At 42.7% G+C, this 16,366-nt stretch overlaps 1 protein-coding gene across 4 annotated transcripts in view; it reads right to left on the minus strand.

Annotated features, from left to right (window-relative positions):
* HYDIN (HYDIN axonemal central pair apparatus protein) overlaps positions 1–16,366 on the minus strand; it is a 93,103-nt gene that overhangs the window by 27,073 nt on the left and 49,664 nt on the right. For all 4 annotated transcript variants that reach the window (XM_069966383.1, XM_069966381.1, XM_069966382.1 and 1 more), the window contains 23 exons: positions 15,989–16,126; positions 14,787–14,964; positions 14,447–14,526; positions 14,242–14,357; positions 13,897–14,033; positions 13,690–13,817; positions 13,407–13,598; positions 13,173–13,322; positions 12,847–13,086; positions 12,610–12,772; positions 12,298–12,447; positions 12,012–12,182; positions 10,600–10,773; positions 10,085–10,311; positions 9,826–9,960; positions 8,436–8,619; positions 8,070–8,211; positions 7,812–7,971; positions 6,917–7,573; positions 6,398–6,619; positions 3,154–3,368; positions 2,894–3,076; positions 698–817 (listed from right to left, as the gene is read on the minus strand). In XM_069966383.1, the coding sequence (XP_069822484.1) occupies positions 698–817; positions 2,894–3,076; positions 3,154–3,368; positions 6,398–6,619; positions 6,917–7,573; positions 7,812–7,971; positions 8,070–8,211; positions 8,436–8,619; positions 9,826–9,960; positions 10,085–10,311; positions 10,600–10,773; positions 12,012–12,182; positions 12,298–12,447; positions 12,610–12,772; positions 12,847–13,086; positions 13,173–13,322; positions 13,407–13,598; positions 13,690–13,817; positions 13,897–14,033; positions 14,242–14,357; positions 14,447–14,526; positions 14,787–14,964; positions 15,989–16,126 (4,262 nt within the window). The remainder of the gene's footprint in view (positions 1–697; positions 818–2,893; positions 3,077–3,153; positions 3,369–6,397; positions 6,620–6,916; positions 7,574–7,811; positions 7,972–8,069; positions 8,212–8,435; positions 8,620–9,825; positions 9,961–10,084; positions 10,312–10,599; positions 10,774–12,011; positions 12,183–12,297; positions 12,448–12,609; positions 12,773–12,846; positions 13,087–13,172; positions 13,323–13,406; positions 13,599–13,689; positions 13,818–13,896; positions 14,034–14,241; positions 14,358–14,446; positions 14,527–14,786; positions 14,965–15,988; positions 16,127–16,366) is intronic.

A 16,366-nucleotide genomic window follows, 5' to 3' on the forward strand; every position in this document is an offset into this window, starting at 1 on the left:
AGTGGGGTGGCTGAGATTCAGAGAGGCTCTCCAATCTATTCTTAGAGGGGTACTCGGCCATGAAAATCTTTTTTACATATTGCTGCACTTATATAGAAAACAATAAAGATTTTTCTGATGTAAACTGCTCACAGCAACCAATTACAGCTCTGCTTTCATTTTACCGGAGATGAAAGCTCAGCTGTGATTGGTTGCTATGGGTAGCTTATACCAGTTTCTGTTTTACACAGCTTGATAAATCTGGGCCAGAGAGCCTCAACACGCTCCCCTGTGGGGAGCAATATAAGTGCTGCAACATACAGTGGTCCATCAACATACGATATTAATTGGTTCCAGGACAACCATTGTATGCTGAAACCATTGTATGTTGAGACCAAAACTCTATGGAAAACTGGTAATTGGATCTGAATCCCCCAAAATGTTACCCCAAAAAATTAGCTGATAACTAATATGGATAAAGCAAGTCCTTACATAGTAGGATTTACCACACCACATTACAATAGCTCCTTATGCACATCCAGCATCCCCATATAGTCAGCCCGATGACTGGAAGAATGAACACATGTGGGTGATTTTAGTAGCTGTTCCCATAAGGAACTGTGCTGCCATCTGGATTCATGTTTGTCAGTGACTGCTGGTTATTATCACTATCTGGAGAGACAGTCATCAGACCGACAGTACATTAGTCTCCACTCACTTCTCTCGACTTTTACCACACAGCAGAGGTCCAAAGTCAAAGGTGCTGGAGCTGAGGATGAATTTCTTGTGAATAATCTCATCATTCTGGATTTCTTTTTTGCGATGTGGAAAGACAACCCTGCAATCATAGATTTAGCATTAGTTCATTACCATAATAAACCAGCAGCAAGGAGACAAGATACCAATTCTAAAGCCATGGGTGGGTGCTATAAAGATACATCATACATCCATTGAAGGACAATGACAGTCCATAGAGTCAACTGTGATCCACAAGTCCTTGTGGAAGCTGAAAACAGGTGGGTGTGTAATACTGTGGAAGCTACTCAGCCCTATAAGCATGGAGCAGGACAGAGGTGTTGCAAGACTAGCTTTGGTAAAAGCAGAGAATATAAAACCTAGATAATTGCAAATTGTTACATTTTTAATGAAATTTTTTACTTTTTCACAAAAAAGGGTTAAAGGGGCACTTCGCACACAACAAAATTTTTCTTCAATAGATTGTTTTCTGTCCAATTATTTTTTTCAAAGTTTCTACATTTTACCTGGTTCACCAACTCTTTCAGAGGTAACTTGTGTTATGGATGTGTGAGCTTAGTCTCATCTTTATTTTCTTATCTGTTTACTTTAGTTATGACTAGTATTTGATTACTATTGAGATGTATCTGCTTTTCCATGATGGCTACTTTATGGTTTTTTTGTCATATTTTCTTAAAAACATATTGAACCATAATAGATTGTTTTAATTGTTATATCGTTTTGTAATATAACTTTATAAAAAGTTTATAGTTTTTTATTTTTTATATGTACTTCCGGTACCTGTCAGAAGTAAGGGGCAACACAGCCCCTCTGCTGCCATTAATTTTTGTGTTGAAAACTGTTCCAGATCTGCTGCTATGTCCTAGGGCTGTTGCACAATGCTAAACAGAGCAGGTTCCCATCCCCTGTTTACTCTATATTCTTATGTACAGTACACAGGCGAAAGAGAAGGCCTGACACAATCCAGATGTCCATCAGCCTCTGCACAGTGGGTGGTGAGTGCTATGCCCACTCACTGTGCTAGGAGCAGAGGGAGCGGTAATAGCAATCACCACTTCTTCTGCAGAGGCTGCCGGACAGCGGGATCGTGTTGGGCAGTTTCTTTCCCCCCATATTCTGTATATAAGAATATACAGTACACGGGGGGTAGACATCCTGCTCTGCATAGCACTGTTTGGCAGTGAAAGTGCAACAGAAAGTACATACAGAAATAAAAAACTAGATATTTTTTAAATGAAGTTATATTACAAAGTATATATTAGAAAAAAAAAATTAAACAGTCTCTGGAGTACCCCTTTGTCCTTAATGCCAAAAAAGGATGCGGAGTTAAGAGGTAAAAGCAGTTCTCCAAATAGTAACAGTTTTTTAATACATTGCTTTAATAACGTTATATTACTTTGTAATATAACTTCATTAAAATAGATGTATAATTTTTACTTATACATCATTTTACGATGCATGGCAGCAGTAAGAGGTGAAACAGGCCTCTCTGCTGCCACCAACGTTGATGTCGGGAACTGTGGGGCTGTTTAAGTCCTGGTCCCCACTTTTTCACTCTGATCCAACACAGCTGCATGTGCATTGCTATTGATACAGAACATGGCCCCCTGTCACTGCTGTGTATCAACAGCGCTGTATTAGTTGGGGAAAAGATCAGAAGCAACGTGAGAAAATATTACTTTACTGAAAGAGTAGTAGATGCTTGGAACAAACTTACAGCAGATGTGTTTAGTAAATGTACAATAACAGAATTTAAACATGCCTGGGATAAACATATTATTCTAAGATAATAAGGATGGCAATACTAAAAGGGCAGACTAGCTGGACCAAGTGTTTTTTTTTTTTTCTGCTGACGATCTTCTATGTTTCTATGTATGTGTGACAGTGAGTGAGGGGGCCACCAGTGAAGGGAGGCCAGTGGCCCAAAGCTTGTACCTTGGACCCACACTTAATGCACAGGAAGCAGTAACTTTTACTCTCTAGCAGTGTTATTTGTACACTGCACTGTTGTATTCTGTGGGTATAACCTAGGGGTTGGCAAAAGACAGAAGGTCTGGTACAAGGCAAAATCTATTTTAAATCTGGCCCGGGTGAACAAAAATTTCTATCCACATATTATTTGCAGAACAGCGTATAGTTATAATAATTAAGCTCTTACTTAGGGTCTTTACTAATGGTAGGGAAGGCACACACTCCACGACAGTACAGTTGGTATCTACGGCGGGTTCCAACAAGTTCAAAGTTCAGGGTTTGATCAAAGTTCCCAGAATTGTTTGAATGAAAATGAATGCGCAGAGGTACTTCGCCACCAGCTGGTACCACCCATCGGAATATCCCAAGCCTGGAGACACAAGAAGAAGTAAGAGGGTATACAGCTCAGTATCCCAAATCTGACATCTGCTCTGTCAAAGTTCTTACTGAGGTAACTTCTCTGGCAGGGCTTCTCCTGTGACACTGCTGCGGTCCACGTCTGAAATAGGTGTTCGAGGGCCAGGTGGTGGAGAATGGCTCTCCAGGTTCTGCTGTGTCTTGCGAAGAGAGGAGGAGCGGCGTTTTTCCTTCTGGCTTTCACGGCCTGTGTCTACTGTTTTATCCTTCTTGCTTCGGCTCTTTGTGGGTGTCAGCTGTTCCTCCTGAAATGAAAGAAGATTCAAAAACTTTATTGAGCTTAGCTATGATATCTGTTATTATACACAAGACGTCTTACAAACACCTATAACCACAAGGATCCCTTTACTGTTACAACCTTAGAAGAGCCAACTAATCATTTAAGGGGCATTAAATATTCTAGAAGTATAGAGCTGGCCTTAGATATAAACTTCTAATTCTTTTGTGATCAGGATGTTCATTGAGAAAAAGGGGCAAGAATAGAGATTTTCTTCAACATGAAGGATTCTCTCAATAGAAAAAATGTAAGCTTGATATGTGGGCAGCAAGGGTCATGAGGAATGGTTAAAATATCTTTATGTTCACAGCGTACATGTCACAGGACTTTTCTGGTTGCATGCTTTTGATGATCAGTAATGAAGCAGATCTGGAAGTTTTCTCAATACTGAATGTTTCTAGAGAGATCTAAAAGTCATTGTAGTCTCTGCTTTGACTTCAGTGTTCTAAAAGGGGTTATCCAGGCTTCGAAAAACAAGGCCACTTTCTTGCTGAAACAGTACCACTCTTATCCTTATTTTGAATGTGCTTTTGCAGTTCAGTAGCAGTTAATTGAATGAAACCCAAATGCAATACCACACACAACCTGTAGACAGAGGTGGTGCTGTTTCTGTTAGAAAATAGATATGCTTTTTCTAATCCAGGATAACCCTTTAAATGCTCTGTATTAAGGAACCTCCTTATGTCATCTACATCAGGGGCATAGGTGGGGGTGGAAGGCACCCACCAGAACCTCAACTTGTCAACTGCAATCTGGAATTGCTCTGTCAGTAGAATAAGTAGCTTGTGATTGCGACAATCCCAGAAGTCAAGACTCAGGTGGCTGCTGGAGGGCTGAGCAATCGCTGTCTTTGTCAGTGCTGCTGCCTCTGTCAGTAAAACAAGTTGCTGTTACTCACAGACTGTAGTAAACTGGCTTAAAGGGGTTGTCCAGCGAAAATTTTCTTCTTTTAAATCAACTGGTGTCAGAAAGTTATATAGATTTGTAGTTAACCTTTATTAAAAAAAATCTCAAGTCTTCCCATATTTATTAGCTACTATATGTCCTGCAGGAAATGTTTTATTTTTAGTCTGATACACAGTGCTCTCTGCTGACATCTCTGGCCAAAACAGGAACTGTCCAGAGCAGGAGAGGTTTTCTATAGGGATTCCCATAGAAAACCTTTTCTTCTCTAGACAGTTCCTGTCTCGGCCAGAGATGTCAGCAGAGAGCGCTGTGTCAGACTGAAAATAAAACATTTCCTGCAGGACATTTAGCAGAGAAGTATGGGAAGACTTGAGGTTTTTTAATAGAAGTAAATTACAAATCTATATAACTTTCTGACACCAGTTGATTTGTAAGAAAACGATTTTTGCTGGATAACCCCTTTACAGATCAGGACTTGAGTCAGAAGGAGTGGACCCTGCAGGGGTCGAGTGGCTGCTGGATTGCAGGCTGGAGGCAGCAATCATGATACAGACTATAAGTGGGGATTAACATACACAGCCCTGACAGCACCACAGTCATTAGATGCTCTCCCCACTGCAGCTGCAAAGCAGACATCCCGATCACTGTACTGCAGCTCTCAGCGACTATACAAACGGACATGGCATCCAGTGCAAAAGGATTTTGAGTGTAGCAAGGGTGGACAAAAAAGAAGGCTGGGGTACACACTAAATGATTAAAGTGACTGTACCACCAGGCCCAAGCAGAAGCACTGGAGGCGGGCCGACCCACTCTTAGTGGGAGGAAACACTAGTCCCTCTATGATAGGGTTCCATTGATTCTAATGGAGTGACGTCATGGAGGGGCTGGGGTTTCTTTCCACTAAGGGTGGGTCGGCCCGCCTCCAGTGCTTCTGCCTGGGCCTGGTGGTACAGTCACTTTAATGAAATCAGGAGTTTGGCTTTAACCCTCCAGACAAAGGCACTTGTAGTTGTGGATTATTCCCCAAGCCACAGATAAGCCACTATTAAAGGGCTAGTGCGGCGTTTAACTTTTATTCACGAAATAACACACATTTGTAATGTGTGTTATTTAAGTGAATGGCCCCCTTCCCCGTGTTCCCCCCAACCCGGAAGTGTGGTGCATTATACTTACGTATTCGCTGTCGACCCCAGCTGCCATCTTCGGGAGGCCAGCCGGTTATAGTTATGCTCAGCCAATCGCGGCTGAGCAGCTTATGACGCGGCCGGCCTCCCGAAGATGACGTCGTCGACCCAAGATTGCGACTGGGGTCGACAGCGAATACGCAAGTATAATGCATGCTTTGCATACTTGGATTTGTTTCCAGCTTCCTGCTACTGTTTCTAGACCTGTTAGACTTGGCCCATCACCCTGCTTGGATTAACTGACCCCCTAGCCTACTTGAACCCTTTTTACCATGTTTTTCATTTGTCACAGTCAAATGAATACAACACCATGACACATCCTACTGGAGGTTACTAGCTACAGGGCGACCTACTTATACTGGGAATCCTGCCTACTGGATTAAACTACCTACAGGGGAGCCTTCATTTACTGGAGGTACCTACATACCAGAGATGCTTACCTAAAAGAAGAGACCTACCTACTGGAAAAACTACCTACCTATCCCCCCATAGGGCACCTAAAATACCTACTGGGGGATCTACCTACTCCCCCAACCCACTTAACCTCCCACTTTAGTGTGAGGGACACTAAGGGGGCAATAAAAAGGGCAAGGAGGAGGCTGGAAAAGTGCAGAGCCCAGATATTTGTCCACAGGGTTCTGTAGAGGTGAGTTGTGGCTGGAAAAAATTGTCTTAGCCAGATGCGTGAAGAAAAAAAGGGTAAGTACACCGCTTCACTTGTGAATTACTGCACTCATATGGTCTGTGGTGGTAATGACAGTGGTCATGATGCATCTTTATGTGCATTTCACGGCTCGCCTCCAACCTTATTAACATCACATTGGTGGGCAAAGAACTACATTTTTGCCCTGGAAGGGCTAGCCACATGTCTGATATACTACTAGCAGATTTATGGCAGCTCTCTTACTTTAGGAATTGGAATAGTAAGCACAGGCTCTTCAGGCTCTGGATCCTTCTTATCTTCCGTGATCACATTGGGATCATCAGGGGAAGCTGCAACGAAGGTGAAGCGACCAAGTGTCTCTGGGTCAGTAGACAAAGTCCTCCTTTCAGGAAAAATATTGACTGAGAAGAGGTAAGGTGGTGGAATAGGAGGACCTGACGGGCCAAGTCCAAGTCCTTCGAGCACCTGTCAGGTAAAGTAAAGTAGAACATATACAACAATGTTCATTGCAGTTAGTTTCTTCATATGATTATGTCAGATGGGTAAAGATGAAGTTCATCTTGCAGTAAATCTCAACATTTAATCACAATTAATGCACTGGCTTACATACGTGTGGCTTTAATTTGGCAAATTTAGATTATGAGACCTAATTGGGACAGGGACCAATATTGAAAAACTATGTAAAGTGCTGCGGACTCAGTTCGCACTATACAAATAAAAGCATTATTATTTACATGGAAGGCGACAGATATCTATTCTCACCTCTTCTGCTGATGGTAAAAAGCCGCTCTGCAAAATGATCTTTTCATTGGTATCAGGATCTCCAGACACTTGGAGGTCATAGTATGGAATCCCCACATCTATCTTCGGCTCCTCCTCCTGGTTTTCTTGCCCATCCTTCTCTTGCCCTGTGTGGACACCTGCATCATCCTCAGAGACTTTCTGCTTGTCCAGCCTCTCCTTCTCCACTCTTTCCTTCTCTATTCTTTCTTTGTCTGCCTTCTCACGCTCCAGTTTCTCTTGGCGTTCACGGTCACGATCTTTGCGGTACCTCTTACCGGAGGGTGCCTGCCTCTCGGGTGCATGGTCCTCCCCATCAGGTTGTCCATCATCTGCAGTGGGAATTGGTAACAGCACTCCCTGTACACGGTCCCAGAATGTCAGGATGTGTAGGATCTCTTTCAGAGAGGACTCATAGGCCCTAAACTTCTGAAACAGTTGCTTCTCACTCTCACTAATAGAGTCTTTGTCAGGGTCTTCCTGGACATTCACATGCTGAGGATGAGGAAGGTCTCGAGTTTTCTTTTTTTTACCTTCATCCCACTCAAGCATTGCAGAATCTGATCGGTTCAGTGGAACTTTTCGCTCAGTACCAGAGTCTAATCGTTGCTCTGACTTCAGATTAAGCAGACCTGGGGCCTTAGAAAGACAATTTATAGAGATATTGAGTTATTGAGTTGAGTCTATTGTGAAAGTACAGGCAGCAGCTGAATATAGAAATGTAACAAATATAAATGTCCAAGAATTTGGCACAGCAGAAGGGCAATGTTTGGGATGGGGGTAAGGACAGTTTTTGGACTAGTGGAGGGAACAGTGCTTGGAGCAGCAGAGGGGACAGTGTTTGAAGCAAAGGAAGGAAAAGCATTTGGAGTTGTACCTGTTTGTTCCCAATTTGACTCTTCTTTCCCTCTTTATCAGAATCCCGGCTCTTTCCCCTTTTGTACTTTTTCTTTAGTTCCTCTTCCTCTCTTTGCTTTAAGAGCTCTTCCTGCCTTTTTCGCTCATGCTCCTCTCTGGCTATTCTTTCTTCAAGTTCCCTGCACCCCAAAGAGACACAAAAAGATACTTAGAACTCAGATGGTTAAACACAGATGGATTGGATGTTATGAGATTTGAGCAAGGTAAGAGGTGAGACCTTTTCTTACGCTCCTTCAAGGCTCTGAGACGCAGTCCATCAATACGTGCCTTCTCCTCAGGGGGTAACTGATCATATTCCTCCTCATCCATCTCCTCCATACTGGCTTTCTCCTGGGCCTGCATCTCCAGTTGTTCCTGCTCTGCATTAAAAAGAGATAAACTCCCGTTAAATCCACCAAACTCCATGTTATATTCTTAAATTTTTAATGTGTGTAGAATTTTCCCTTCTTCGTGGTGCCTATTATATAGAGGTATCAAAAACACATCACCAATATATTTCACTAATATATCACTAATATAGAACATAGACGTAACTAATAAATAACATGGATGTCCCAATATAGAACATGCTGGACCCCATTACCTTCCTTCTGCTTCCGGGCATTGTTTTGAGCTTTCATTGTGGCATAGTCCTGCTGCAGATTAATATAATATATGTGCTGACGATTATTCAGAGCTTTCAGAACAATGTGGAGTGCAGAAGATACACTACGGGCAAACAAAGTATCAAGGCCGTCAAACACTACGCCACGGAAGCAGTCATTTAACTGGAAGGAAAGAAAAGGAGCTGGTAAAACATAAAAATATTGTACAGTATACATTACATAGATATAAAAAATCAAACACAGGTTGTGAACAGAAGGAAATAGAGGAATCCCCTGCTCCGCAAGTAGAGTAAAACAAGAAATTTTATTCCATCAGTCTAAAACATGTTACATTATCACACCGCTCCAGGACAGGAACAAGGTGTTCATCTTTCTACACGGTGAGCTGACAAAAAGACATTTCTATAAGAAGTGCCATTGGTTGTGTCTCACTTTTGAAGCATAAACATTTGTACCATTATCTACCTGGTTCCTTTTTGATATATACAGCGCCTTTGTGAAGAATGTCGATAATGTACCATGTTTTAGACTGATGGAATAAAATTTCTTGTTTTACTCTACTGGATTCCTCTATTTCCTTCTGTCACCTGTTGGCACCAGGTGTATATCACACCGGCTCCAGCACTGGAACCAGGCGTTCATCTTTCTACACGGTGAGCTGACAAAAGACTATTGGGGGCATTTATTAAGTCCGGCGTTTTCTGCGCCGCACTTAAAAATGTCCCCGCAGCTCCGGCACTACGGAGATTTATGTAGAGGCGTATTGCCTCTACATAAATCCTGTGCACACCAGTGCATGCGGCAGGAAACCTACGCCGGCTCAGAGCTGGAGTAGGTTTCCTGCTTATTTTTATGACTAAAAAATGATGAATCGCGCGGACTCTGAGTCTGTGCCCCCCTCCCTGCTTTGCCCCCCCTTCTGGTGTATATGACAGGCATGGCTCAGAGGTCAGTGTATTTGTCAGATATCACTCAGAGGTCAGTGTATGTGACAGTCGTCACTTGGACATCAGAAAAAGGTAAAAAGGTCTGTGTACATGACATTAGTTATCCACCTGGTGAGTGAGTGCTTCCCTTTCTTGCCATTGTGCGTACGTGACATGCTATTATCACTTGAAGGTCAATGTATATGACAGGTATGATGCAGAGGTCAGTCTACATGAAAGATGTCATTCAGATGTCACTGTATGTAAGGGACACTATTCAGAGGTTAGTGTACATGACAGGCATCATTTAGGGTTCAATGTACATCAAAGGTGTCAGAGGTCATTATATGTGACAGTTGTCACTCAGAAGTCATTATATGTGAATGGTGTTACTCAAAGTTCAGTGTAGAAGCAGTAATCAGTAAGCTATATTTCTATGTACCTGGAGTCTGTCACACAGGATTTCCAGCAGTAGGTCCTCTGGGAGAACACAGCTCACTAGTCCTAGTTCACCGCCCACACTTGCACTGACACTCAGATGCTGCCGTGCTGGACCCGTCAGAGGACAGCTGCTAGACTGCAGTTAAATAATAAGATGATTTATCAGACGATTTATCAGACGATGATTTATCAAAATCTGAAAAAATTTGTAGGAAACTTTATCTGAATGGGGATTGGGAAGCAATGTATGATCCTGTTACCTGTGAAGCTGCCTGCTCAGACAGGTGCTGCTGCTTCAGTCCTGGTGGGATTTGGTGGGACTCTAATTTGCCCTTTGCTGCCAGCAAACTTCCTCGATTTCCCCGGGAGATAACTGACTGAGGGGCAACTCTGGACTCTGCTGTGTGTCCTCCCTCTGCTGTATGTCTGGCAAGCGCTTCCACACTTAATCCAGGTTGAGTGCTGGGGGCATCAACCATCTTGGAGGCTGCAGGACACAACCTGATATGTCATTTCTACCCACAACACACACACAAGATATTACACATAATAATATACCTATATGACATCACTATAGACCAGAACCTTCGGCCCTCCAGCTGTTGCAAAACTACAATTCCCATCATGCCTGGAGAGCCAAAAGCTTTAGACCATGGGCAGCAGTCTACACCATTACACAGGAGATTCTGGAGTTTATAGATAGATAAACATTTATCATCTCAGTGAATTTATCACAATTCACTGAATCCTACAGATTTTGTCAAGTGTAACTTACATGCTTCTTCTGTCTCACGGAGGGCCTGACTGAGTGCAGCCTTGGCACACAGTTGTCTTGCTCTTACACCAGCACCACTGCTCCCATCAGAAATGGCTTCCAGGACCACCGAGTCAATTGACAAACAGGCAATGTTATAGCGCTGAGCCAATGCCACTGCTGCAGAACTCTTGCCTAGATTAATATAGTAAACAGTGTTGACAGCCAGTGTTTCTTAATGTGTCTAGTCAGGAAAGATTTATAATAAATATATACAAATGCACACATATATACATTTATATAATGCATACATATGACCAATTGTGAAGTCATATAAACAAAAGAGTCTACAACCAACCCTAGTCTACATAAAACTTTTACGTTTTTTTAAAGGGGAACTCCGGGTAGAGGTAAAAAATGAAAACTTCTGCAGAAGCATATAACAATACTTACCTATCTATCCCAGTTTTGAAACTACCAAAAATCCATTTGCTTTGGGGAGTTTTGTTCTGTTTTGTGTTTCTGTATTTCCTGGTTGAGCAGATGTACTCAGTACTACAGGTTCCAGAATGCAATGCTTTCCCTCAGCTGTTCCATCACAGCCCCCCACCCTGCCTATTCCCCGCCCAAAGCTGTTGCAGAACATCTAGGCTGTGTTCACTTATTGCAGTTTCATTGTGTTACTGAATTATTTGTAGTACTTTATAATTTCATTGTGGTCCCACCCGCACAGCACACTGTATTCTCTACCTGTAATGCTGATATTGGAATACAGCAAAGAACTTTTTCCATCTCTACGCACATATTATAATCAAGCATATTTTATCTTTGAAGTTGATTACATGAGATATACTGTTTATGCCTTGTTTTTTGTGCAGGTGGGATTGGCAGTGTTGTTTAGCATTATCTAAATGTGTTACTGCATCATTTTTGTGCAGATGCTGCAGTACTGCAATCCAACATGTGTGAACACAGCCCTAATTTCTCTGTAGACTTTTGCACAATCAGCTAAGCTGAAACACCTGCTTCTGGCCAGCCTGGGATGGTGAATCACGCCCTGCCCCCTCTCTGCATCATCAGCCTGTGCCTAGCAAATACACACAATGTGAGACAGAGGCATGCAAGATTTGTCTCCTAAGGTGGGAGAGCAGAGGGAGCAGGAGACAATGTGGATTGGCACAGGGGCCATATTTTTTCACTTCCTGGATTTCTATCAGCTACCTGTGTGGCAGAACCGTACAGATAGGGTAATACATTGTATAGACACATCTATATAACTTAATGTACTTTAAATAGAAAACAAGTTTTTCTTATCCGGAGTTCCCCTTTAAGCCCCCACACCACAACATGACAAGAATCTTCCTCTATTATTTAAATTCATTCACTACATTGCTGCAGATATATCATCTACTTGAATTACAGCTCCCACTCACCAGTAAGGGGAGCTCCATGTACAATGACAGCGATGCCACGTCGGTTTCTTGCAGCTTTGCCCTCACTGCTGATGTCAATGCCCATGTAGCGAGCAATGGCTAAGGACACTGGGTTGTTTTCCAATTCACCCACACCCTTGCTTTTACCATCATCACTGAAGACCTTTTCACCTGCACAAAAACAAAATCTGATCACAGTGAAAAATCACTGCAGGAATCTCCTGTTCTAGCACTCAATCCTGGTATCTTCCCATGCATTTTTTTCTAAACTCTCGTCACACTTTACCTGTCACGGCTGCCTTGTCCTCCTCAGCCTCACCAGTTGAAGAACGTCCCTCTCCATAGCTATTGGTAGACGGGATTCGATGGACTTTAGGAATCTCGGCTTTCTCATTCTTATCTAAAAGCAGCTCATTGTCTGCTTCCTCTACAGCATCTAAAATCAACACAAGATAATATTCTGGGATATGGTGTAACTTTCTCCATCCTGAAGGACATGATGGTAGCATTACCTTGTACTTTTCACCTGAAGCATTTTCTGTGGTCTTTTGGATTTGTACAGACATTGTACCAGATGCGGGACACATACAACACTCACCTGAGATGGTGACCTTTGTCCCAAGCTCTCTCTCCTGTTCCTCTTGCAGCCGCCTTTTCTCCTCAGAGTAGTCTAGGATTTCAGAAGGGAGCTTTTCTCCGGGTGAGCGTGGTGGAAGCAGCAGAGTGTTTTGGGCATCATAGCCCTTCAGCATCCGCAGAATCTGCACCAAACAAACAAATGTTCCAGTAGTAGGTCTTAGCAATCACCAGAAAGCGCAGCACAATTTGTCCTTACCTTCTCCTCCTCCACATACTGTTTGTCCATTTCCAGGGAGTAGAATTCAATAGGAAAGCTGCAAGGATTTCGCACCAAAACCTCCACGTCATCACCTGGGCTGAATGGCAGGATGGGGCCCAGCTCTAGTACACTTGGGGTGAATTCTAGTCGTGGCTCCAAGCCTTGGCCTTGTACAAGTAACATCACTCGTTGGCTGCTCTGCATGACCTGAAGGACCAGGCGCTGATTGTACAGTTTCTATGAGGAGAGAAATGGGCCCAGTTCTTTATATAAATTAAAACACAATGCCCCTACAACCTGTTTCCACGTAATTTCTACACTACCTCTTCTTGTGGCATAAACTTTATCTCCACATTCTTCTTCTGGCCAGGAAGAAGAAGGTCACGTGCTGGGATCATCTCAAAAATGGCGGCTTTAGGCTTTGCTTCCTGCTTGAGCTTCTTACGTAGGTGCATTGGAAGGTGTTTGTCTATCTGCAGTGAATGTGAAACATAACAACTTAGTCTTGGTCTTCTGGAGGAGTTTTTACATGACTGGAAACAGGCTAAGGATGATACCTTGACTTCAGCTTCTTGAGACATCACCGTCCACTCACAAGGCACGGGAAACTGGTTAAATAGCTGAATTGTGCGGATTTGACATTGGCCGCACTGCACAGGACTAAACTCCACCCTCTCATCGGAAACACATAATGATGGCATCGTCACCAGTGCCCGCAGATGCAGAGGAAACCTGGGACCTCCACTCACCTGCCAGGCAGAAAGAAGTAACATTCAGCTAACTAAAGGCCAGAACACATATGGGATCCCGAGATGCAGCCAAGAGTAAAAGAGACTTCACCTGAATATACATCATTGCATCAACTGGTCCCAGACTGAGATTGGCCCCCTGGGGATCAAACTTGACTTGAAATATCTCAGTTTGAAAGCATGGCAAATTCTTAACGCGATCCAACTCCACCATAAACCCTATGTAATAAAGAATGCAGGCATTATTACTAACCCCAAGCCCTGGTCATCGACTTTTTTGAGGGTAAAAAGGTGGTACCTGTGCCTGCTAGACTACGCCGGTCTGCCCTGAAGGACACTGGAAAACATCCGGTGTTGGTGATTTTTATAACGTGTGAACGAACATCTCCAATAATGACGTATCCAAAATCTAGTATGTACTCTGGGAGATCTGCCCTGAAACATATGGACAGGAAGTATGGAGATGGAGGCACATGAATCAGACAAGAAAAAGAACATCCTAGCAGCTTTAGGAAGGGTGAAGACCATGGCTAAACATTCATAATGTGGGCGTAATGCAGCCAAAATGTTTTAATATTTATCCTGCTCTGGTGAAACATGAATAAAGAATAGAAATCTGCAGTGCCATCCAGTAACCACTCACTTGAGCAGCTGACTGCGTTTTTTTTTAGTACTTTCCACAGTTACTCCCAAATTAAGCTGATCCTCTGCATGTTTCTTTATCAGCAGACGTTCCACCTCCATCATCATCATCGAATCCTACAAAACAAAGCATAGTATGAACTTCACTGTATACAGAACTGGATTTATGATTTTATACCTGATGTCAGGTCACCGAGCGATCATACCGAAGCGTCACATGAGCCAATTTCTCCTCCTCTAAACTTCTCTTGAGCTGCTGTCAAGTATGGCTCCAATCTGTCACATTCTACAGGCAGAGAACAGGTCACAGTTCACCTTTAATTGTTCTAGTGCCCAGTGGAAATTGAAAGCTGAGCTCTGAATGATAGCTTTTTCTCTAAGACCATTTTAAACATGTATTCATTATTTCAACTTTATGAACCCTTTAATGCACAGATGAGAATCAGAGAAACATAGAAATGGAGCATTAACCATGGGAGTAAAACTAAAACCTTAGAAGTAAGGCATGAGGAACAGTGCTACATGGATGTCTTTTTGGGCAGATACCATTGATGCTACGGGGAAGATCCAGGCAGATGCGAGGGAACACTCCTTCTCCTTTCAGGGTAATGATCTCTGGTTCCATATGGGCTACTTGCAGGTAAATGAAACGCTGGAAAGTTACAGGGACTCCAGGGAAAAAAGAAACTGTCAAAATCTCTTCTCCTCCGGCAGGAATAAGACCCTAAGGGGAAAATAAGGGGATGAGGGAAGAGATAAGACTTGCTGTGGTAGAGATGTGTCTAGGAGTAGCTGTCAGCTGATGGTGGCCCTAACACACACACACACACATACTGGATTTATACAATTTATGCCACTAGAGCTAGAAACCCTGCGAGCTCTGGTAGCTGCAGTAAGAGTCTCCACCACCAGGGGGCAATATCTATAAACATATCTTTGCAACCATATTAAGTTGATTCCTACAGTTACATAACATTTCATCCTCTATGTTCATCCTCCTCATCTGAGAGCACTGTGGATTCTGTCAGACACTCGTCATGCTATAATGCAGCTGTGCTGATGTTTTCTACAGTGTATAATGACTGTGCTGTTTGCTGGCTCCATGTGCTGCTAGTATATTCTGACAAACAGTTACAGTGTATGGAGACTATTTGATGCACAGGCTTCATGTATTGCCTGTGGAAAAGCTATGGTGATGTTCTCTACAGTATACATGTCATTTCAGACACAAGTCTGGTAGCCCCTGGTTGATTTTGGCAGTGAGAGGCTCTACTGTATCATGTTAGTCTGTCGTGCGCACCTTCGTATGAGATGTTCACCTCTTACATCTGCAGTTTCCACGTTGCTTATTTGCAATGCCATTTGTCGTCTCACAATACACTTTTACCACAGCAGCACGTGAACAGTTCACAATCCTGCCAACCTTAGCCCAAAAGCCAATAATCATACTTTTCACAACTCTGATAAATCGCCCATTCACCCATGATGAGACATCCTATTGCTATATACTCACCAAGCCGATTCATGATACATGACTTCCTTCATGAGCTACATGCTACCAATGTTGAAGTGGTCATAATAATGTGACTGAATTGTGTATTTTATACTGTGTTACGCTCAGTGAAGTGTTTTTATTTCTAATGATTATGTTAACTCAATGTAACAAGAGGAAGAAGATTTGACCTGCACAATAATGACCAAATGCTCCATGAATGGGCAGTGATGTTAAGCAATAAGGATGAACTTACACTCAAAGGGTAGATCTGTGGCTCCCCCATGTGTGCAGACTGCTGCGACTGTGGCTTCTGGTTCAGCACAGTAAATGGAAAGCTGACCTTCCCTGTGTTCCTGAGGACAATTTGTGTGTCATATACTTGGTCAAACATCTGTGAAAACAAATACACATTTTAAATGTAATGGACCATCCATACGTGCTTTAATGTACCCCACATATATGTACCCAAAAATGAGGATATACTTGGTATTAGCGCATACATTATATAGTTAAAAGGATTACATTTCGGTGTATCACTCATTCAGAAGGTCAAGACAAATAAATGGGTACAAACAAGTCATGACTATATGCATCACAATGATGTTTTTTGGGAGGTTGATAAATGTCATTG

The sequence above is a fragment of the Dendropsophus ebraccatus genome, chromosome 4 (genome assembly GCF_027789765.1).
Source record: "Dendropsophus ebraccatus isolate aDenEbr1 chromosome 4, aDenEbr1.pat, whole genome shotgun sequence".
Taxonomy (NCBI): domain Eukaryota; kingdom Metazoa; phylum Chordata; class Amphibia; order Anura; family Hylidae; genus Dendropsophus; species Dendropsophus ebraccatus.